Raw genomic sequence first — 21,615 nt, 5'->3', positions numbered from 1 at the left:
ACTTCCTAAGCCCTGGTTCTCGAGGGGCTAGCTGGGTCTGCAGGGCCAGCCTAGGCACCGTAAGGTGGTTTGCAAAAACGCACCCTGGTCTCCACACACCACATATGCTCAGAAGACAGGAACATTTGCTTCAGGCTCCACAGCTGACAAAGCACATTTGCAAACACTGAGCGCTGTGACACAATATCTCAGCCCTGCTGAGCTAAAAATCCTGGACTCATTGCCCTCATGTTGCAACTGAGAAAAAAGGAGACCCAGAGAGGGCCAGTGACTCCCCTGCAGTCACAAAGTCGATCCATCTGTGGCAGAGGGGGAAGCTGCATCAGGGCAGTTTACTGAAGGGCGGAACCTCTACCCCACCTCCCCACACTGTTTCTAACTTCTGCTAAGAGTGCAGCGGGTGTGCATGGGTTAATCCGCCAGCCAGCTCCCCAGAGGCCATCCTGGGTGATGGGCTCAGTGCACATGCCTCCAGAGGCCTCCAGGAAGGGCGGGAAGAGGACCCTGGCCAGGCCCACACAGCAGGCCCCGGGGGCAGGGAGGGCTCCACACACGTGATGCCTGTGTCACATATACACATATATGTCACTGTGTGCCCCATGCCCATACATGGCCTTGCATGGGTCCCCTCACAGCCTTCCACATCCTGCGTTCAGCCCAGCCCCCACCCAGCCCCCTAAACCACGCACCCTGCCTTCCTGACGCAGGAGCCCAGAGAGGCATTTCCTGTTTAGGGGCTGCCTCCTCCCCCTCTAAGCCCAGGTTCCCAGGGCCCCAGGCTGAGCTGGGGTGAGGGGAGGGCAGCCCCTGGCCCCCTCACTCCCCCAACACCCCCACACGCTGGCCCAGCTGGAACCAGAAAGCTTGAGTGTAGGGGGAGAGGCTGACGCAGGGGCTCAGTAAATAAATGAGAGGCTGAGGATGCCTGTGCCTGGGTGACCGAGCTGTTTCCATTCAGGCCGAATCGGAGGTCTTCATATGTCAGGCCATGTAGAATGCCACACCATTTTTGTATGTGCACCTAGGGTCTCAGCATGTCAGAATGTGTGTACGTGTGGCAAGGGAGTCATCTGCAAGCCAGCATAGGTCCACGGTGAGGTGAAGGGACAAACAGCTTGGCAGAAAGTGCACTCTTGCATGGGGTTGGGGGTGGGGGAGGCGCATGCGCGCGTCTGTGGGGCAAGAAAGGAGTGGGCATGAGGGTGTTCCCGTGCATGGCGAGCAGCTGGGCTGAGACTGCTCCCGGGTGTGATGGGGCTGCTGTGTCCAGATTTGGGTCTCTGAGTCTCTGGGAAGCGACCTCACCCCACAGCCCCGAGCCCCAACTTGAGGGTCACAGAGCTCGGCAGGCAGGCTTTTCCCACCCCCTGACTCTCAGCCCCATGGGGTCTGGGGCAGCCGTCAACTGCGCCTTCTCCCCTCCTCCGCCCCCAACCTTAGAGCCCCCCACCCCACTGCTTCCTGCTCTAGCGGCCCCCGGGGGAGAGGGAGCAGGGAGCTGGCAGCCGCCCCAGCCCACTCCTTACAAGGCCTGAGCCCGGCCCCAGGCCCGCCCCCGGCCCGCCCGCAGGAGGCCCCAGGCCCTCCCCCTGTCAAGAGCTGCAGCCGGCCCGGGGCCGGACCAGTCCGGGGGCATCGCGATGCTGCTGCGCCTGTTGCTGGCCTGGGCGGCCGCAGGGCCCACACTGGGCCAGGACCCCTGGGCTGCTGAGCCCCGTGCCGCCTGCGGCCCCGGCAGCTGCTACGCTCTCTTCCCACGGCGCCGCACCTTCCTGGAGGCCTGGCGGGCCTGCCGCGAGCTGGGGGGCGACCTGGCCACTCCTCGGACCCCCGAGGAGGCCCAGCGTGTGGACAGCCTGGTGGGTGCGGGCCCAGCCAGCCGGCTGCTGTGGATCGGGCTGCAGCGGCAGGCCCGGCAATGCCAGCTGCAGCGCCCACTGCGCGGCTTCACGTGGACCACAGGGGACCAGGACACGGCTTTCACCAACTGGGCCCAGCCAGCCTCTGGAGGCCCCTGCCCGGCCCAGCGCTGTGTGGCCCTGGAGGCAAGTGGCGAGCACCGCTGGCTGGAGGGCTCGTGCACGCTGGCTGTCGACGGCTACCTGTGCCAGTTTGGCTTCGAGGGCGCCTGCCCAGCGCTGCAAGATGAGGCGGGCCAGGCCGGCCCAGCCGTGTATACCACGCCCTTCCACCTGGTCTCCACAGAGTTTGAGTGGCTGCCCTTCGGCTCCGTGGCCGCTGTGCAGTGCCAGGCTGGCAGGGGAGCCTCTCTGCTCTGCGTGAAGCAGCCCGAGGGAGGTGTGGGCTGGTCACGGGCTGGGCCCCTGTGCCTGGGGACTGGCTGCAGCCCTGACAACGGGGGCTGCGAACACGAATGTGTGGAGGAGGTGGATGGTCACGTGTCCTGCCGCTGCACTGAGGGCTTCCGGCTGGCAGCAGACGGGCGCAGTTGCGAGGACCCCTGTGCCCAGGCTCCGTGCGAGCAGCAGTGTGAGCCCGGTGGGCCACAAGGCTACAGCTGCCACTGTCGCCTGGGTTTCCGGCCAGCGGAGGATGATCCGCACCGCTGTGTGGACACAGATGAGTGCCAGATTGCCGGTGTGTGCCAGCAGATGTGTGTCAACTACGTTGGTGGCTTCGAGTGTTATTGTAGCGAGGGACATGAGCTGGAGGCTGATGGCATCAGCTGCAGCCCTGCAGGGGCCATGGGTGCCCAGGCTTCCCAGGACCTCGGAGATGAGTTGCTGGATGACGGGGAGGATGAGGAAGATGAAGACGAGGCCTGGAAGGCCTTCAACGGTGGCTGGACGGAGATGCCTGGGATCCTGTGGATGGAGCCTACGCAGCCGCCTGACTTTGCCCTGGCCTATAGACCGAGCTTCCCAGAGGACAGAGAGCCACAGATACCCTACCCGGAGCCCACCTGGCCACCCCCGCTGAGTGCCCCCAGGGTCCCCTACCACTCCTCAGTGCTCTCCGTCACCCGGCCTGTGGTGGTCTCTGCCACGCGCCCCACACTGCCTTCTGCCCACCAGCCTCCTGTGATCCCTGCCACACACCCAGCTTTGTCCCGTGACCACCAGATCTCCGTGATCGCAGCCAACTATCCAGATCTGCCTTCTGCCTACCAACCCGGTATTCTCTCTGTCTCTCATCCAGCACAGCCCCCTGCCCACCAGCCCCCCATGATCTCAACCAAATATCCGGAGCTCTTCCCTGCCCACCAGTCCCCCATGTTTCCAGACACCCGGGTTGCTGGCACCCAGACCACCACTCATTTGCCTGGAATCCCACCTAACCATGCCCCTCTGGTCACCACCCTCGGTGCCCAGCTACCCCCTCAAGCCCCAGATGCCCCTGTCCTCAGAACCCAGGCCACCCAGCTTCCCATTATCCCAACTGCCCAGCCCTCTCTGACCACCACCTCCAGGTCCCCTGTGTCTCCTGCCCATCAAATCTCTGTGCCTGCTGCTACCCAGCCCGCAGCCCTCCCCACCCTCCTGCCCTCTCAGAGCCCCACTAACCAGACCTCACCCATCAGCCCTACACATCCCCATTCCAAAGCCCCCCAAATCCCAAGGGAAGATGGCCCCAGTCCCAAGTTGGCCCTGTGGCTGCCCTCACCAGCTCCCACAGCAGCCCCAACAGCCCTGGGGGAGGCTGGTCTTGCCGAGCACAGCCAGAGGGATGACCGGTGGCTGCTGGTGGCGCTCCTGGTGCCAACGTGTATCTTTTTGGTGGTCCTGCTTGCACTGGGCATCGTGTACTGCACCCGCTGTGGCCCCCATGCACCCAACAAGCGCATCACTGACTGCTATCGCTGGGTCACCCATGCTGGGAGCAAGAGCCCAACAGAACCCATGCCCCCCAGGGGCAGCCTCACAGGGGTGCAGACCTGCAGAACCAGCGTGTGATGGGGTGCAGACCCCCCTCATGGAGTATGGGGAAGGGGTGTGCGCTGGACACATGGCCGGGGCTGCACCAGGGACCCATGGGGGCTGCCCAGCTGGACAGATGGCTTCCTGCTCCCCAGGCCCAGCCAGGGTCCTCTCTCAACCACTAGACTTGGCTCTCAGGAACTCTGCTTCCTGGCCCAGCGCTCGTGACCAAGGATACACCAAAGCCCTTAAGACCTCAGGGGGCGGGTGCTGGGGTCTTCTCCAATAAATGGGGTGTCAACCTTACCCAAGGCTTCTGACCCCCAGTGGTGCTTAAGGGAGGTTCTGGGAGGACTCAGCAAAAAGGAGGGGATCTTCCTTCAGTTTGTCTGAGTCCTCAAAGAGATAAGGTAAGATCCCTTTAAGGGAGGGTATGCCTCAGAGATTCTCAGGGAAGCAGGAGCCCAGAGAGGGCAGAGCCTTGCCCAAGGTCACACAGTTGAGCCCAGCAGTGGGAGGTTTGGCATGGGGAGAATTTCATATTTATTCCTCATTTTACCAAAGCTCCAAGAAGGTGGGGCTGAATCTGGGGGATGGTTGTGGAATTAGGGCATCTGCTGAACCGGACTGGGGTTTAGGGGTCAAAGTAGGCTCTGGGGCTGGTGATTCAGAGGAGTGAAGGAGGGGTCTAGTGGGTGAGTTGCTCCTTTCTTCAGACACTTCCCTTCCCATCCCTGTAAGCTTCGCGGAAGTTGGGGGCTGGGGCTCAGGGTAACTCAAGGGGACTACCAACCCCTGGTTTGTGGGTGCTCTTGGAGGCATTCCTCTGCTTGCTCCGGGGAGGAGGCTGGGATGGGAAAGGCCGGGAACCTGGGAGAGATCCCATGCTAACTGCTTGGACAGCCGCAGGAGCAAGGCCTCCTTTTGCCAGGGCCGCACTTTGCTCTTGTCCATGTTGGCTGGGGGTGGTGGGGGACAGATAGAGCTCAGCAGACCCGAGCTTGAGCGAGGGCTCCGGCTGCTCAGGACTGAGGTGTCCCAGGAACTGGAGGGCCTGGTCAAAGATCACAGCCTGGTGGGAGTGACCTCCCTCATTTCGGGCTCACTGCCTTGGGGGGCGGGGGTGAGACCTGGGGAGGGGAGGCGCCAGTTCCCACCGCCTCTGTAATTTTTCAGTTACAGCCTCTTGGGGGCCTCTAATTAGGACGGGGCAGAGCCGCCACGACCACCCGGGCAGGCGAGGAGGAGTGGCCCAGCGCCCCCTTCGGGCCTGGACCTGAGCTGGAAGGCTGAGCTGGGCCCCAGGGGACCAGGAAAGGAGGGGCCGGAGCTGGGGATGAACCAGGGGGTCGCGGAGGGGGCGGAGGGAACGCTACGCACCGCCCCCGGTCCCCGCTCTCACGTTCCCCTAACTCAAACCAGACGTCCCCGCCAGATCCTGCACAGCTTTAACCTCGGAGACGCCGTCGGGCAGGTTTGCTGGATGCCAATGAGGGTTGCGAGGCGGCCCAGACGGCTGAGTCCGGGAAGGAGGTGAGGAAGCCTGGGGAGCGACAAGGCCTGCAGAGACGGGATGGTCTGGAGTCCCCTCCGTGACCTCGGGTAGGGATCTAGAGCGCCTCGAGGGCAGGAAACAGTTAAATACACTGCAGTCGGAGGCGGGGGATGGGAGTGGGGAAGGGGGCCCAGAGCCGGCTCTTTGTCATCTGGTAATGAGCACCAGATGCGGAGCTGCGTGCGGGCCTAAACAGACGGCCTCCCAGGGCAGAGCCCCGGCCTGCGCCCAGCCCGGGCTCAGCCCACTTACTCGCAGGCCCCGCCTCATTCGGGCGCGGCGGAGAACTGCATACCCCGGCGGTATCAGCCCGGACCCGGGAGCTACGAGCCACGCCTACTCGCTGCAGAACAGAAGAGAGCCCCCGGGAGCTCTCCAGAGGCCCCGCCCACAAAGCCACAAGCCCCGCCCCTGCCAACTCAAAGATTCCAGCAGCGCTTGTGCCCGCCCCCTGCCCTCTTGGCCCCGCCCAGTCCCCCGCCCACAACCCACAAGCCCCACCTCCTCCGCTCGGCGCGCGCAGATTGGCGGAACTATTAGTCTCGGCTTCTAGGAGGTATGAACTTCGCCCCGAGTTTACACATTCTCTTCACGCGGCGCTACAGGCCCCGCCCAACACAACTGCAAGCTTCGCCTCACAGAGCCCTGGACACTGCAGGGAATCCCGCAGAGGTCTTAACTCTGTCGGGGGACGATGTAAACTCCGCCCTCCAGGGAAACGTGTGAAGTTCCCCTCAACCTCCTATTCAGGCTCCGTCCCCAGCTACAAGCTCCGCCCCCTCTCAAGCTCACAAAAGTGGAAGAACTGCGCCCTCGCAGGACTGTCACACCTCACACGTCGATCGGAGGTAGCGGTTCACCTACACGGAGCCCCGCCCCCGGGGCCGCCCACGAAAGATGCAAGCCACGCCCCTGGGGGCCCTCGAGTCCCGCCCACCCAGAGCGCCCTGGCTGCGGCGTAGCGCACAAATACCGCACTGCGAAGAGCGCTACCGAGCGACCCTCTTATCGCACGCCCCGCCCACACTCAGGCTCACCCTCTTGGCGCAAGCCCCGCCCACTCCACCCCTGGGTCCCTTACCACCTTCGCGATATGCCCAGATCCACCAGTCCTCCGAGCCCCTCATCTCTCACCAGGATGCCCTTGAACCTGGCCCTGGAGCCCTCTTCTTCCTCCACCTACGGTTTCCGTTTGTCCAGATTTCGGGTTCTCTGGGCGAGCCCAGAGACTGGGCCCGGACAGCCGGGCAGATGGCGTCGATGGGCCTTTGGCGCCACCTGGCCTCGGCCCCGCGGACTTACAGCCACCGCGAGGCCTCGGTAGGGCCTCTCTCTCAAAGCGTACTAATTGCTCAGTAAATAGAAATAGCTGCTTAATTCGTTAAATGTTAGTGTTACTTAAATATCTGCCGACTCCCCCCACGGGACAGCCCATCCTTTCGCAGATGCCCTTCGTCGTATGTGGAAATTCGTCCCTAAGGGAGCTTCGCACTGGCCCTCGAGCCATCCTATGAGCTGAGCGCCCCTGACAGTCTCTAAAGTGGCTGGCTGGTCGAACTCTTGCTGTCTCTCCCCGACAAATCCTTTCGCCTGGAGGGCCTCTCATCTGGCGGCCTAGAATTCCTAGGACCAGGTTTTCCCCGCCCCCACCTAGTGCTCCAAAGGCTAGACACCTTCCCTGGGGGGTGTGTTGCGAAGGGGTGGGTTTGGGCGGGGAAGCCCTCAATTAGGAGCTGAAGGTCGTAGTTTTTAGGGACAGTGTCTCAAGGGAGACCCTATCTCAGCTCTCATCTCTACCTCTGAAAATACCAGCCGGGAGGGCAGGAGACGCTGAAGTTCAGGGCTAGGAACCCAGTAAAATATTTTTCAAACATTAGTGGGACAGACAGGGAGCAACCCTTGAGGAGGAAGGGAGCTGACACCACTGAGCTCCAGCTGGGCCCTTTGCTTCCTGCCTTAGCTGCCAACCTTGCCCTTACCCACCTCCGGGCAAATCAGGCCTGGGGAGAGGGATTCTTTCCAGACCAGGTTCCAATGCTCGTGCACTAGCCATTACAAATGTAAATAGGGTTTAGTGCTAAATAATGACGATAATAATAGTGAATGCTTGAAGCACTTCTGTTTTGTTTTTGTTTTTGTTTTTTTTTTGTTTTTGTTTTTTCGAGACGGAGTTTCTCTCTTGTTGCCCAGGCTGGAGTGCAATAGAGCCATCTCGGCTCACTGCAACCTCCGCCTCCCAGGTTCAAGCGATTCTCCTGCCGCAGCCTCCCCAAGTAGCTGGGATTACAGGCACCCACAACCACGCCCGGCTAATTTTTGTATTTTTAATACAGACAGGGTTTCACCATGTTGGTCAGGCTGGTTTCGAACTCTTCGCCTCAGGTGATCCACCCACCTCAGCTTCCCGAAGTGCTGGGATTACAGGCATGAGCCACCATGCCCAGCCTTGAAGCACTTCTTACATGCCCGGTCCTTTTTTAAGGGCTTTACTTGGCTTAATCCATGTAAGATTCGTAACAACCTCCAAGAAGTAAGTGCCGTTCTTACCACAATTTACAGAGTAGGAAGCTGAAGGCACTTGCCTAACTGCATTAAGCCATCTGCCCTAGTTGACCAACTAGTAAGTGGGGGTTTGAACCCAGGCAGATCCTGTGATCTTTACCCCCTACAGCAAAGCCAGTCCATATGTGATAGCCAAGTCTCTAATCAGAAAATGCCCACACCTGGCCAGACGCGGTGACTCATGCCTGTAATCCCAGCACTTCGGGAGGCTGAGGCGTGGGGATGACTTAAGGTCAGGAGTTCGAGGCCAGCCTGGCCAATATGGCGAAACCATGTCTCTACTAAAAATACAAAAATTAGCCAGGCATGGTGAGGGTAGCTGTAATCCCAGCTACTCGGGAGGCTGAGGCAGGAGAATCGCTTGAACCCAGGAGGTGGAGGTTGCAGTGAGCTGCACTCCAGCCTGGGTGACAAGTGAAACTCTGTTTAAAAAAAGAAAAGAAAAGAAAATGCCCACACCCTGGGAAACTCACTTTTAAGGGTGAGGCTGCAAGACGCAGACTCTCAGAGAGGCTGACGGCACTGAGATTGACCAGAGAGATTGAAGCCTTCCTCCCCCAAGGAGAGTTTGTCGTCTGTGGCTTTGGCAGGTGATGCTGGTAAATAAAGCATTTGCTGGGATCGTGGGATCTGGACCATGCGCCCAGGTGAGGTGCGGCCTTGGGGCATCTGTCGGCCCATGTGTTAGCCTGGTTTCAGTGAGTCCAGTGATTTTTCTGGAAGGCCAACTAGCACAGTGGTAAGAGCTAGCACTCTGCATCAGTCTTGTTTGCATGCCAGCTCCACTGCTTAATGGCTGGGGGACCTCAGGGACATTCCTTTATTGCTCTATGTTTGCCTCCTCATTTGAAAAGCAGAGATACTATAGAGGAGGAAGGATTCTATATGAGGAAAACCAAGGTTTCCTGCTTGAAGCCTATGAGTATCTTCAGGATGGTGCAGGAAGCTGCTATCAAAGACACCATCTGCTTTAGCTGGCTCTGGGGATCCTTGAAGACAGAGTCCAGAAACTGATCACGGGGAGAGCTGAATCAGCAGAAACTGACGTCTGAAGCCCACCACATCCCTGAGGTAGAGGCTTCAAACACTCTCCTTCACTTGTCTTGGGTGTCTCAGTAATTTTTTCCTGACACCATTGGCCAAAAAATACCTAACAATTTCATTTCATAAATAGGTCCAACAACATAGTAATTTTTTCACGACACTATCGAACTGCTGTTAGGTATTTTTTGGCCTATGAATGTCATGAAAGAATTACTCCACAGTTCCATTTCATAATGCGGTGGCTCACGCCTGCAATTTGGGAGGCCGAGACGGGCAGATCACTTGAGCTCAGAAGTTCGAGACCAGTCCAGGCAACATGGCAAAGTCCTGTCTCTAAAAACAAACAAAAAAAAATACAAAAATACTAGCGGAGTGTGGTGGTATGTTTCTGTGGTTCTAGCTACTCAGGAGGCTGAGGTGGGAGGATCACATGAGCCCAGGAAGTGGAGGCTGTAGTGAGTCGAGATCATGCCTCTGCATTCCAGCCTGGGTAACAGAGAGAGAGACCCTGCTTTAAAAAAAAAAAAAAAAAAAAGTTAGGTCCAAACAACATAAGAAATACTTGTTGGCGGCCTGGCGCAGTGGCTCACGCCTATAATCCCAGCACTTTGGGAGGCTGAGGCAGGCGGAACACGAGGTCAAGAGATCGAGACCATCCTGGCTAACACGGTGAAACCCCGTCTCTACTAAAAATAGAAAAAATTATCCAAGCACAGTGGCACGTGCCTGTAGTCCCAGCTGCTCGGGAGGCTGAGGCGAGAGAATTTCTTGAACCCGGAAGGCGAAGTTGCAGTGAGACAAGATTGCGCCACTGCACTCCAGCCTGGGCGACAGAGTGAGACTCTCTCTCAAAAAAAAAAAAGAAAAGAAAAGAAAAGAAATACTTGTTGGCCAGGCACAGTGGCGCACACTTGTGATCTCAGAACTTTAGGAAGCTGAGACAGGAGGATCGCTTGATCCAGGAGTTTGAGGCCAGCCTAAGCAATACAGCAAGACTTCGTGTCTAAAAAATTAATTAATTAAATAAAAAAGTATTTGTACAGAAAAGAGGTACTTGAGTTTTGGCTTTTTTTTGAGATGGAGTTTCACTCTTGTCGCCCAGGCTGGAGTGTAATGGCGTGATCTTGGCTCACTGCAAACTCCACCTCTGATCTCAGCACACTGCAACCTCCACCTCCTGGGTTCAAGCAATTCTCCTGCCTCAACCTCCCGAGTAGCTGGGATTACAGGCACCTGCCACCATACCTGGCTAATTTTTGTATTTTTAGTAGAGACGGGGGTTTCACCATGTTGGGCAGGCTGGTCTTGAACTCCTGACCTCAGGTGAACCTCCTGCCTTGGCCTCCCAAAGTGTTGGGATTACAGGCGTGAGCCACCGCGCTCAGCCACTTGTGTCTTAATACCAGCTAGATAAAAAGTGATGGGCAACTTTTATGTGGCAGTTTCTGTCACTAATAGGCAAATAATAAAGTGTAGATTTCATTTTCTGCCCTCCCAGGTGTTTTACCCTCCCAGGTGTTTTATTGCAGGACTTGCCCACAGAGCACCTAGGCTATTTTCCTGGTTCTTAAGAGGGTAACTTACACTCAGAGTTCCCATATTGCCTTCTGACCCAAGGGCTATTACAGGTAGAGACCACTGGAGCCCCCTGCACACTAAGATAATAAACTGTGCATTCATTTATTCAATATTAATTGAGACCCTGCTATGCCTCAGAGACTCCACTAGGGATGAGGGATACTAAAGTAACTAGATAGGAGAACAGCAAGTATACTTATGATAAGACCACTTAGGGCACTGCCCAGGCAAGAAGAGACCTTAGGCAGAGGCAGAGTTGGAACAGGAGAAGACGGCAACATTGAGGGGTGGCCGGCAGGAAGATTTGAACAGGACCCAGTGACTGGCTGAATTGAAGGAGAAGAAAGGTCCTCTCCTGGGTAATGCCACGCACGGAGATGGAGACATAGGTGAAAAAGGTGCTTTGGGAAGATAGATGATATGGTCAGCTTGGGCTATGTTGAGTGTGAGGTGTTGGGAAGTTATCTAAGTGGACTGCTTGGTAAGACACCTGGCTACCCGAATCTGGGGCTCAAAACCGAGGTCCAGGTTCAAGGTCAGATTTGAGTTTCCATTATACCCCACTGCTGGGAGAGTCCCAGAAACCACCAGCACCACCACCTTAAGCATGACGAGGAGTCCTAGCACTCCTACCCGTGGTTTCCCAGTTTGGCTTCGGAAAGCAACAGAGGGCACTCCTATTCCTGACTTCATATATGTCCACATTGTTTGAGTTTCTACATGATTATGTTTTCATCTCAGAAGTTAATTATGGAGGTTTGAACTTGATCTTTTTAAAATTAGGCTGGGTGAGGTGGCTCACGCCTATAATCCCAGCACTTTGGGAGGCTGAGGCAAGAGAATCGTTTGAGCGCAGGAATTTGAGACCAGCCTGGGTAACATAGTGAGACCCTGTCTCTTAAAATAAAACAAATGAAAAATGTGGTGGTGCATGCCTGTAGTCCCAGCTACTCAGGAGGCTGAGGAAGGAGGATCACTTGGGCCCGGGAGGTCAAGGCTGCAGTGAGCCATGATCACAGCACTGAACTCCAGCCTGGGTGACAGAGTGAGATCCTGTCTCAAAAAACATTTTTTTAAAACTTAATTTAACTAAAGATGGGGGTTTCGGTATGCTGCCCGGACTGGTCTGGAAATCCTGGCCTCAAGCAATCCTCTGGCCTTGGCCTCCCCAAATGCTGGGATTATAGCCATGTGCCACCATGCCCAACCGGAATTTGATCTTTATTAAAATAGTCTCTATACTTTTTGCAGTCTTTTTTTCTCTTTTCTTTTTGAGACGGGCTCGCTCTGTTGCCAAGGCTGGAGTGAAGTGGCACGATCTCGGCTCATGGCAGCCTCTGCCTCCTGGGTTCCAGCAATTCTCCTGCCTCGGCCTCCCGGTAGCTGGGATTACAGGCACGTACCACGACCCCCGACTAATTTTTGTATTTTTAGTAGAGACAGGGTTTCACCATGTTGGCTAGACTGGTCTCAAACCCCTGACCTCAGGTGATCTGCCCACCTTGGCCTCCCAAAGTGCTAGGATTACAGGCGTGAGTCACCACACCCGGCCCACTTTTGCAATCTTTTATAGCACAATGTTATTGTCTTTTATAATGTATTGTGCTTTTTTCTTTTGAGACAGGGTCTCACTCTGTCACCCAGGTTGGAGTGTAGTGGTACAATCATGGCTCACTGCAGCCTCAACCTCCCAAACTCAGGCGATCCTCCCACCTCAGCCTCCCAAGTAGCTGGGACTACAGGCGTGTACCACCACACCCAGCTAATTTGTGTATTTTTTGTACAGAGAAGGTTTTGCCCTGTTGGCCAGGCTGGTCTTGAACTCCTGACCTCAAGTGATCTGCCTACCTTGGCCTCCCAAAGTGCTAGGATTATAGGCATGAGCCACTGCGCCCAGCCTGTATTGTGCTTTTATAACACATAAATTGAAACTATTCTACTGAAAAAAGTAACTGTATTTTGGTCCGTTTTATTTTATATGTTTTTTAAAAAGAGAAGAAAAATACATCTATGGCCAAGCGCAGTGGCTCATGCCTGTAATCCCAGCACTTTGGGAGGCCGAGGTGGGTGGCTCATGAGGTCAGGAGATCGAGACCATCCTGGCTAACATGGTGGAACTCCGTCTCTACCAAAAATACAAAAAATTAGTGGGGCGTGGTGGCACACCCCTGTAATCCCAGCTACTCGGGAGGCTGAGGCAGAAGAATCACTTGAACCTAGGAGGCGGAGGCTGCAGTGAGCCGAGATTGCGCCACTGGATTCCAGCCTGGGTGACAGAGCGAGACTCCGTCTCAAAAAAAAAAAAAAAAGAAAAAAGAAAAATACATCTATCTTTTGGACTGTGACCATGGGTTACTGAGAACTAGCCAATTTCAGTCTCAGCTGATATTCTGGACAGAAATGCCTCCTTGGAGCAGATGTGGCACAGCTACGTTTGATATGTAGTCATCAGTTTAGCCAATCTGTCTGTCTTGGTCTCTGTTGAATCTGACTTCCAGGAGCTTTGACCTTTACCCAGAGGGGCAGCAGCACACCTTCCCCATCCTCACTCAGGGTGTATCCAACTTTTGGCTGGATGCCTGATCCTCCTTGCCCTTTCCAGATACATCCCAGGCCATCTCAGCAGTGACTTCATACTCACGGGCTCTGAAGAACAGAAGGCAGCAGGTGTGATGTAAGAGGGAAGAAGAAACTCACAAAAAATGAATGCACCTGGGCCTGCCACCTCGGGGAAGCTCTAGGGGTCTAGTGGTCTGGGGTCTGGATGCAAGGAGGAAACATAGAATGCCATGGTTTGCTGGATTAGGTAGGTGGCAAGTGCTTCCCTGGGTGCCCTAAGTTCTCAAGCCCACTAACCAAAGATCAGAAAAGCTCCACTGCAAGTGTGGCCAAGCAATGAAAACTTTGGCTGGTCTGGGCCGTGGTCCACTTGGCCCTCAGGACCCAGCTAACCCCAGGAAGTTGGAGGTGTTGGTAGGAGATCGGGAATCATTCACTTAACACAGATTGACTAGACATCCATTATGTGTGCCAGGCACTGCGCTGGCTGCTGGTGAAGTGTGCGTATGTTGTAAGAGGGAGCGTCCACTTGTAATTTATAATAATGCAAATGATGATGATAGCAATCTTTATTGAGCACTTCCTATGCTTGAGACCCTGATTTAAGCACGGTCACATAGTATCTTTTAAGAAAATATTTATTGGCCGAGCGCAGTGGCTTCTGCCTGTAATCCTAGCATTTTGGGAGGCCGATGCAGGTGGATTGCCTGAGGTCAGGAGTTTGAGACCAGCCTGGCCAACATGGTGAAACCCCATCTCTACTAAAAATACAAAAATTAGCCAGGCATGGTGGCACATGCCTGTAGTCCCAGCTACTTGGGAGGCTGAGGCAGGAGAATCGCTTGGACCCAGGAGGCAGAGGTTGTAGTGACCCAAGATCATGCCACTGCACTGCAGCCCGGGAGACAGAGCAAGGCTCCGTCTCAAAAATAAATAAATAAATAAATAAATAAATAAATAAATAAATAAATAAAGAGAGCCTTAGATAAAGCCGTCTATAAGATTAGATGGGGAATAAATAAATATTTAAAAATATATATTTATTTATAGGCCGGGTGCAGTGGCTCACGTCAGTCATCCCAGCACTTTGGGAGGCCAAGGCAGGTGGATCACTTGAGGTCAGGAGTTCAAGACCAGCCTGGCCAACATGGTGAAACCCTGTCTGTACTAAAAATACAAAAAATTGCTGGCCATCATGGCACATGCCTGTAATCCCAGTTACTTAGGAGGCTGAGGCAGGAGAATCGCTTGAGCTTGGGAGGTGGAGGTTGCAGTGAGCCAAGATCTCACCATTGCACTCCAGCCTCTGTGACAGAGTGAGACTCTGCCTCAAAAAAAAAAATTTGACTGGGCACACAGTGGCTCACACCTGTAATCCCAGCACTTTGGGAGGCCGAGGTGGGAGGATTGCTTGAGATCAGGAGTTTGAGACCAGCCTGGGCAACACAGGGAGATCCCATCTCTACAAAATATAAAAATATATAGCTGGGCATGGTGGTGTACACCTCTGGTCCCAGCTATTGCAGAGGCTGAGGCAGGAGGATCTTGTGAGCCCAGGAGTTTGAGACTAGCCTAGGCAACATGGCAAAACCCTGTCTATGAATTTTTTAAAAAGTATATATCTCTATCTATCTATCTATCATCTATCTATCTGTCTGTCTATCTATTTTTTTGAAATGGAGTCTCATTCTGTCACTCAGGCTGGAGTGCAGTGGCGTGATCTTGGCTCACTGCAGTCTCCACCTCCCAGGTTCAAACAATTCTCCTGCCTCAGCCTCCCAAGTACCTGGGACTATAGGCACACACCGCCACACCTGGATAATTTTTGTATTTTTAGTAGAGATGGGGTTTCACCATGTTGGCCAGGATGGTCTCGATCTCCTGAACTCGTGATCCGCCCGCCTCAACCTCCCAAACTGCTGGGATTACAGGTGTCAGCCACCGCGCCCAGCCTGAAGTAAATAGGTTCTATTGTCATCTCTCATTCTGCAGATGAGAAGACTGAAGAAGAGAGAGAATAAGTGACTTGCCCAGGGCTTCTCAGGTTGTAGTGGAGAGTCAGAATTATTCCACCCAACTCAAGGGTCTGCCCCTGTAACTATTCGCCTCCCATGGCCTTGATTCTTTTTTTTTTTTTTTTTTTTGAGACAGAGTCTTGCTCTGTCACCCGGGCTGGAGTGCAGTGGCGCCATCTCGGCTCACTGCAAGCTCCGCCTCCCAGGTTCACACCATTCTCCTGCCTCAGCCTCCTGAGTAGCTGGGACTACAGACACCCGCCACCACGCCCCAGCTAATTTTTTGTATTTTTTTTTTAGTAGAGACAGGGTATCACCGTGTTAGCCAGGATAGTCTCGATCTCCTGACCTCATGATCCGCCTGCCTCGGCCTCCCAAAGTGCTAGGATTACAGGCGTGAGCCACCATGCCCAGCCCAATGGCCTTAATTCTAATAGAAGAAACAGATAAAGAAACTCGTGCATAAATAAATGAAAATAATTGTAACTTATGGTGAGTGGCCGAAAGGAAATGCAAAGCGAGCTGAGAGTCGGTGGGAGAGAACTTAGACAGAAACCAATGGGGACGTGATTTGATTTACATGAGGTCTCTGCATAGGCTGCAGGAGTAAGTGGGCATGGGAGGCCTGTTGGAGTCATGGGGGAGGAATCCTGGGCACTTGGAGCAAGGTGGCTTGGGGTGGAGAGGAGGTGGGGTGTTTTGTGTTCTGAGTAGAATCCTGGGTGGTCGATATCACACGTGGTGGGGCGGGTGGGGGGAGCTGACGAAATGCTACAGCTTCTAGGTCTTCTTCAAATAATCCGGTTGGAGCCCAAATAAGTGGGGCTGAGTGTGGATGGAGCCCAGAGTGGTTGCAGATGGATGATCAGCACAGCACTGGGTGCTGAGTAGAAGGGGCCTCACTGCACCAATCTTTCTGCTTTTGTGATGTTTGAAATTTTATTTTATTTTTTAGAAAAATTAGCCAGGTGTGGTGGTACACACCTGTAATCCTAGCTACTCAGGAGGCTGAGGCAGGCGAGTCACTTGAACCCAGGAGGCAGAGGTTGCAATGAGCCAAGACTGCGCCATTGCACTCCAGCCTGGGTGACAGAGCGAGACTCTGTCTAAAAAAAAAAAAAAAAAAAAAAAAGAAAGAAAGATATTTTATTTTATTTTTGAGACTAGAGTCTTGCTGCGTCACCCAAGTTGGAGTGCAGTGGCACAATCATGGCTCACTGCAGCCTTGACCTCTTGACCTCCCAGCTCAAGTGATCCTCCCACCTCAGCTTTCTGAGTAGCTGGAACTACAGGTGAGCTCCAACACACCTGGCCAATTGTTAACTTTTTGGTAGAGATGGGCTCTCACTATCTTGCCCAGGCTGGTTTCAAACTCCCAAGCTCAAGTGATCCTCTCACCTCAGCCTCCCAAAGTGCTGGGATCACAAGCTGAAATTTTACATAATACAAAGTTTTAAAGAAAGAACAGGCCAGGCGTGGTGGCTCATGCCTGTAATCCCAGCACTTTGGGAGGCTGAGGCAGGCAGATCACCTGAGTTTAGGAGTTCAAGACCAGCCTGGCTGACATGGAGAAACCTCATCTCTACTAAAAATACAAAAATTAGATGGGCGTGGCAGCGGGTGCCTGTAATCCCAGCTACTCGGGAGGCTGAGGCTGGAGAATCGCTTGAACCCTGGAGGCAGAGGTTGCTGCAGTGAACGGAGATCGCGCCACAGCACTCCAGCCTGGGCAACAGAGCGAGGCTCGGTCTCAAAAAAAAAAGAAGAGACAGCCAGGTGGGGTGGCTCATGCCTGTAATCTCAGCACTTTGAGGGGCTGAGGTGGGCAGATCACGAGGTCAGCAGTTTGAGACCAGCCTGACCAACATGGCGAAACCTCGTCTCTACTAAAAATACAAAAATTAGCCAGGCGTGGTGGCATGCGCCTGTAATCTCAGCTACTCAGGAGGCTGAGGCAGGAGAATCACTTGAACGCGGGAGGAGGAGGTTGCAGTGAGCTGAGATCACGCCTCTGCACTCCAGCCTGGGTGACAGCGAGACTCCATCTCAAAAAAAAAAAAGAGGCGGCTGGGCGCGGTGGCTCACGCCTGTAATCCCAGCACTTTGGGAGGCCAAGGTGGGCAGATCACAAGGTCAGGAGATCGAGACTATCCTGGCTAACACAGTGAAACCCTGTCTCACTAAAAATACAAAAAATTAACCGGGCATGGTGGCGGGCACCCGTAGTCCCAGCTATTCGGGAGGCTGAGGCAGGAGAATGGCATGAACATGAACCCGGGAGGCGGAGCTTGCAGTGAGCTGAGATTGGCCACTGCACTCCAGCCTGGGCGACAGAGTGAGACTCCATCTCAAAAAAAAAAAAAAAAAAAAAAAAAAAGAAGAGGCTTGCCGTGCTGGTGCCTGGCTTAGGCAACTGGCTGAATGGTAGCTCTATTTCCTGAGATGGAAGACAGAGAGGAGCAGGTGGTGGTAGGGGTGGAAATTACAGGTTCTGTTCCTGCCATGCTGTGGGTAGCCCATGTCAGGAGAGAGCAGAGGCAGAGGCCGCTGGGGTTTGGGAGCCAGGCTTTGCACCCCTCCTCAGGCATGAATTCTCCTCTTGAGAACGGTTTAGAACAGAACACCCTGGCTTGATGTTGACTCCAAGAGAGTCTGAACACGTGGCCACCCCATCTCCCATCAGGAGATTGTGAGCTGAGAGCTGTCCTTCAAACACTGGGGCTTCTGGGTCCCTCCTCTTCCTGGCTGTGCAGGCCCAGTGCCCTCCCTCATGAGGTGCAGGTGGGTTTAGAGCCTTGTGACAGTGATCATGTAACATGTAACAAATCACTCCAAAATGTAGTGGATTAAAACAAGGATTTATTTCCCCTCATTCTATAGGACAGCAGTCTGGGCTGGGATCAGCTTGGTAGTTCATCTGCTGCTCTCACCTTGGGTCACTCCTGAGGCTCCTGTCATCTGCGGCTCAAGTGGGGCTACAGTGTCTAAGATGGCCTCAGTCATCCCATATCTGGAGCTGATGCTGGCTCTTGGCTGGGGGCCTCAGTTCTCCACGCAGCCTCAAATCTGTCAGGAGGCTTGGCTGGACATCTTTACAGATGGTGGTCTCAGGATTGCAAGAGGGCAAAGGTGGAAGCTGGGAGAGTCCTTGAGGCCTAGCCTCAGAAGTGGGCCAGCATCTCTTCCCTCACATCCAATCGGTCACAGCAAATCAAAAGTCCAGCCCAGATTTAAAGGGGGAACAGATTCCACTTCTTTTCTTTTCTTTCCTTTTTTTTTTTTTTGTGAGATGGAGCCTTGCTCTGTTGCCCAGCCTGGAGTGCAGTGGCGTGATCTCAGCTCACTGCAACCTCTGCCTCCTGGGTTCAAGTGATTCTCCTGTCTCAGCTTCCTAGGTAGCTCGGAATACAGGTGCACACCACCATGCCCGGCTAATTTTTGTATTTTTAGTAGAGTTGGGGTTTCACCATGCTGGCCAGGCTGGTCTTGAACTCCTGACCTCAAGTGATCCACCTGCCTCGGCCTCCCAAAGTGCTGGGATTACAGGTGTAAGCCACTGCGCCCGGCCTGATTCCACCTCTTGAGGAGAGGAGTGGCAAAGAATTTGTGGCCATATTTAATCTACCATAGGCCTGAAGGTCCCCATAAATGATCTGAGCAGCTCACTTTGCCCTGAGCAGGCCCATATCTGACATGCCACCACCTTCCTTCCTTAAACCAGCACTATAAAGAGCTTGGTGTTCATTTTGCAGATCACTTTACAGGTATCAATCAGTTAGGAATGGCAAATGGCATTTGGCTCAGTGGTCGATTGCATTTTTGAAGATGACCACTAATATATCTCCCATCCCGCATGCTTTTCTAACAATGTGACATTGACAAGCCTCCACAGAGAGATGAGATCCTATATTCCCTCCCCTTGAAACTGAGTGGACCTTTATAGTAGCCTTGACCAATGGAAAGGGGCAGAAGTGATGCCATGTGACTTCGGAGGCTAGATCATAAAGCACAACACAGCCTTCACCCTCTCAGTACACTTGTTCTTGGAACCTAGCCACCATGTTATGAGGAAGGTCAAGCCGCTTGGAGAGGACCTGTGTGGGTGTTCCCACCAACAGCCCTAGTTAGGCTCTCAGCCCTCAGCCCTCAGCCCTCAGCCAGCATCAACTGCCAGACATGTGAGTGAACGAGCATTCAGATGATTCAAGCCCCAGGTTTTGAGTCTTCCAGCAGAGGCCCTGGATGTCATGGAGCATAGAAACCATCCCCATTGTGTCCTATCTGAATTCTTGACCCACAGAAGCCAGGAGAGAGCATAATGATTATTGCTCTTTTAAGCCACTAGGGTTAGGATAATTTGTTATGTGGCAGTAGATAATTGGTAAAAGCTGCTGGTAACAGAGACAAAAAAAAAGCAATGGGCTTAAGCAGACTTACAGTTTATTTCTCTTTCTCATTGAAGTCTGGAGGTAGGCGATCCAAGGGATGACATGGAAACTTGCATGTTGTCATCAGAAGCCCAGGATCTTTTCCCTTGTTGCTCTGCTGTCTTCAGCATGTGGCTACAATTTTCTTTCTTTCTTTTTTTTTTTTGAGACGGAGTCTTGCTCTGTCGCCCAGGCTGGAGTGCAGTGGCGCAGTCTTGGCTCGCTGCAAGCTCCGCCTTCCGGGTTCACGCCATTCTCCTGCCTCAGCCTCCCAAGTAGCTGGGACTACAGGCGCCCGCCACCTCGCCTGGCTAATTTTTTGTATTTTTAGTAGAGATGGGGTTTCACCGTGTTAGCCAGGATGGTCTCGATCTCCTGACCTCGTGATCCACCCGCCTCGGCCTCCCAAAGTGCTGGGATTACAGGCGTGAGCCACCACGCCCGGCCTGTAGCTACAATTTTCAAGGTCACTTCCTGCTCCAGCATGGCTGCTGGCATTCCAGCTATCACATATGCATCCAAGGCTGAATGCAGGCTGAAGCAGAGAGGACAAAAATGGCCTTCATCAATACTGCTTCTATTCAAGGGGCATTCTTGGAGATCCCTTCCAGCACCTTCTGTTTATATCTAATATCCTAGAATTCAGCCACACAGTCATACCATATATGCCAGGGAGGCTGGAAATGTTGCCCTTTAGCTGGGCACATTGCCATCTGCAGCAAAACTGGGGTTCTGTTATTGGGGAAGGGAGGAGAATGGACAGTGAGTGGCCAGTGGGCAGTTGTTGGCTATGGTGTTAGAGCAGAATGGTGGAAAAAGGGTCTTTCCCATGGCAAGGAGCTGAAACCAGCATGCTGGCCTCCCTACCTACTGGAGCCTTTTTTTTTTTTTTTTGAGACAGTCTCAGGTGGAGTGCAGTGGCGCAATTTCAGCTCACTGCATCCTCTGCCTCTCGGGTTCAAGCAATTCTCCTACCTCAGCCTCCTGAGTAGCTGTCACAGGTGCCCGCCACCACACCCAGCTAATTTTTGTATTTTTTGTGAAGACAGGGGTGGGTGGGGGGGTCTCACCGTGTTGGCCAGGCTGGTCTCGAACTCCTGACCTCAAATGATCTGTCTGCCCCGGCCTCCGAAAGTGCTGGAATTACAGGCATGAGCCACTGTGCCTGGCCACCCCCTGCAGCCTTGTTGAATGTTTGGGCACCATAGGGTTTTCCACCTAATTTGCTTCTGAACGAGGAACTGATTTCACACCCAAAGAAGAGAGGCTGTGGGTTAACGCACAGGGAGAACTCTGGTCTTTCACTCCACCCTCCCCACAGAGCCAGCAGGTAGCTGGACTTTTGCTAAATATCCTAAAATGCAGCCTTGACTGTATCACGTCCCTGCCCAACCCCCTTCCATGGTTCCAGATTGCCCAGTTTGCTCCAGTTTAAGGACAAATTCTAGGGTTTGGCATGGAAGTTGCAGCAAAGCCTTCCATGGCTTCTTGCTTCTATCTCCTCGTCACACCTCAGCTCATGCCCGGCAGCCAGGCCTTTGTCTGGGCAGCATCGGCTGTCCAAGACACTGCTTGCCCTGTCTTTGCTTAGGGAAATCCACCCATTCTCAGCACACTTCCCGGGCCACCACTAGCCCTTATGCCACCTTTGCGTGAAAAGGAAAAGGGTCCCCTTTCTCCAAGTGGATGTAGCTCCATGCCAGAGTTTGGGGAGTGGCCCGTAGGCTGGATTCCATGCACGCTTGCCCCTTAGCCCACTGCCCTTGCACAGTGAACAACCTTTACTGCTGCACATGTGACAATGCCACGTCCAGGAATCTTTCAGAGCTCCATCAGGGAGTCAGGACCTTCCTTTTCCCTGATGTTTTCTCTGCCTTTGGATTCCATGCCAGCCTGCCCTGGTTTGGGGCTGCCCTTTCCAGCTTTGTGTCCTCTGACCTGCTTCATGCCCTTTCCCTCAGATTGATAATGTCAGTAGCCGCTGGGGGGCACCGAAT

The 21,615-nt window shown here is 54.0% G+C and overlaps 1 protein-coding gene across 1 annotated transcript; it reads left to right on the top strand.

The window, feature by feature from the left end:
* Positions 1–1,556: 1,556 nt before the first annotated feature.
* On the top strand, positions 1,557–4,184 carry CD248 (CD248 molecule). Its single transcript, XM_004051577.3, has one exon. The coding sequence runs from the start codon at positions 1,641–1,643 to the stop codon at positions 3,912–3,914; it is 2,274 nt and encodes a 757-aa protein (XP_004051625.1). The 5' UTR covers positions 1,557–1,640; the 3' UTR covers positions 3,915–4,184.
* Positions 4,185–21,615: the final 17,431 nt, after the last annotated feature.

This window comes from Gorilla gorilla, chromosome 9, assembly GCF_029281585.2.
Source record: "Gorilla gorilla gorilla isolate KB3781 chromosome 9, NHGRI_mGorGor1-v2.1_pri, whole genome shotgun sequence".
NCBI classification, from domain to species: Eukaryota; Metazoa; Chordata; class Mammalia; order Primates; family Hominidae; genus Gorilla; species Gorilla gorilla.
This window is presented reverse-complemented; position numbering and strand designations above follow the sequence as displayed.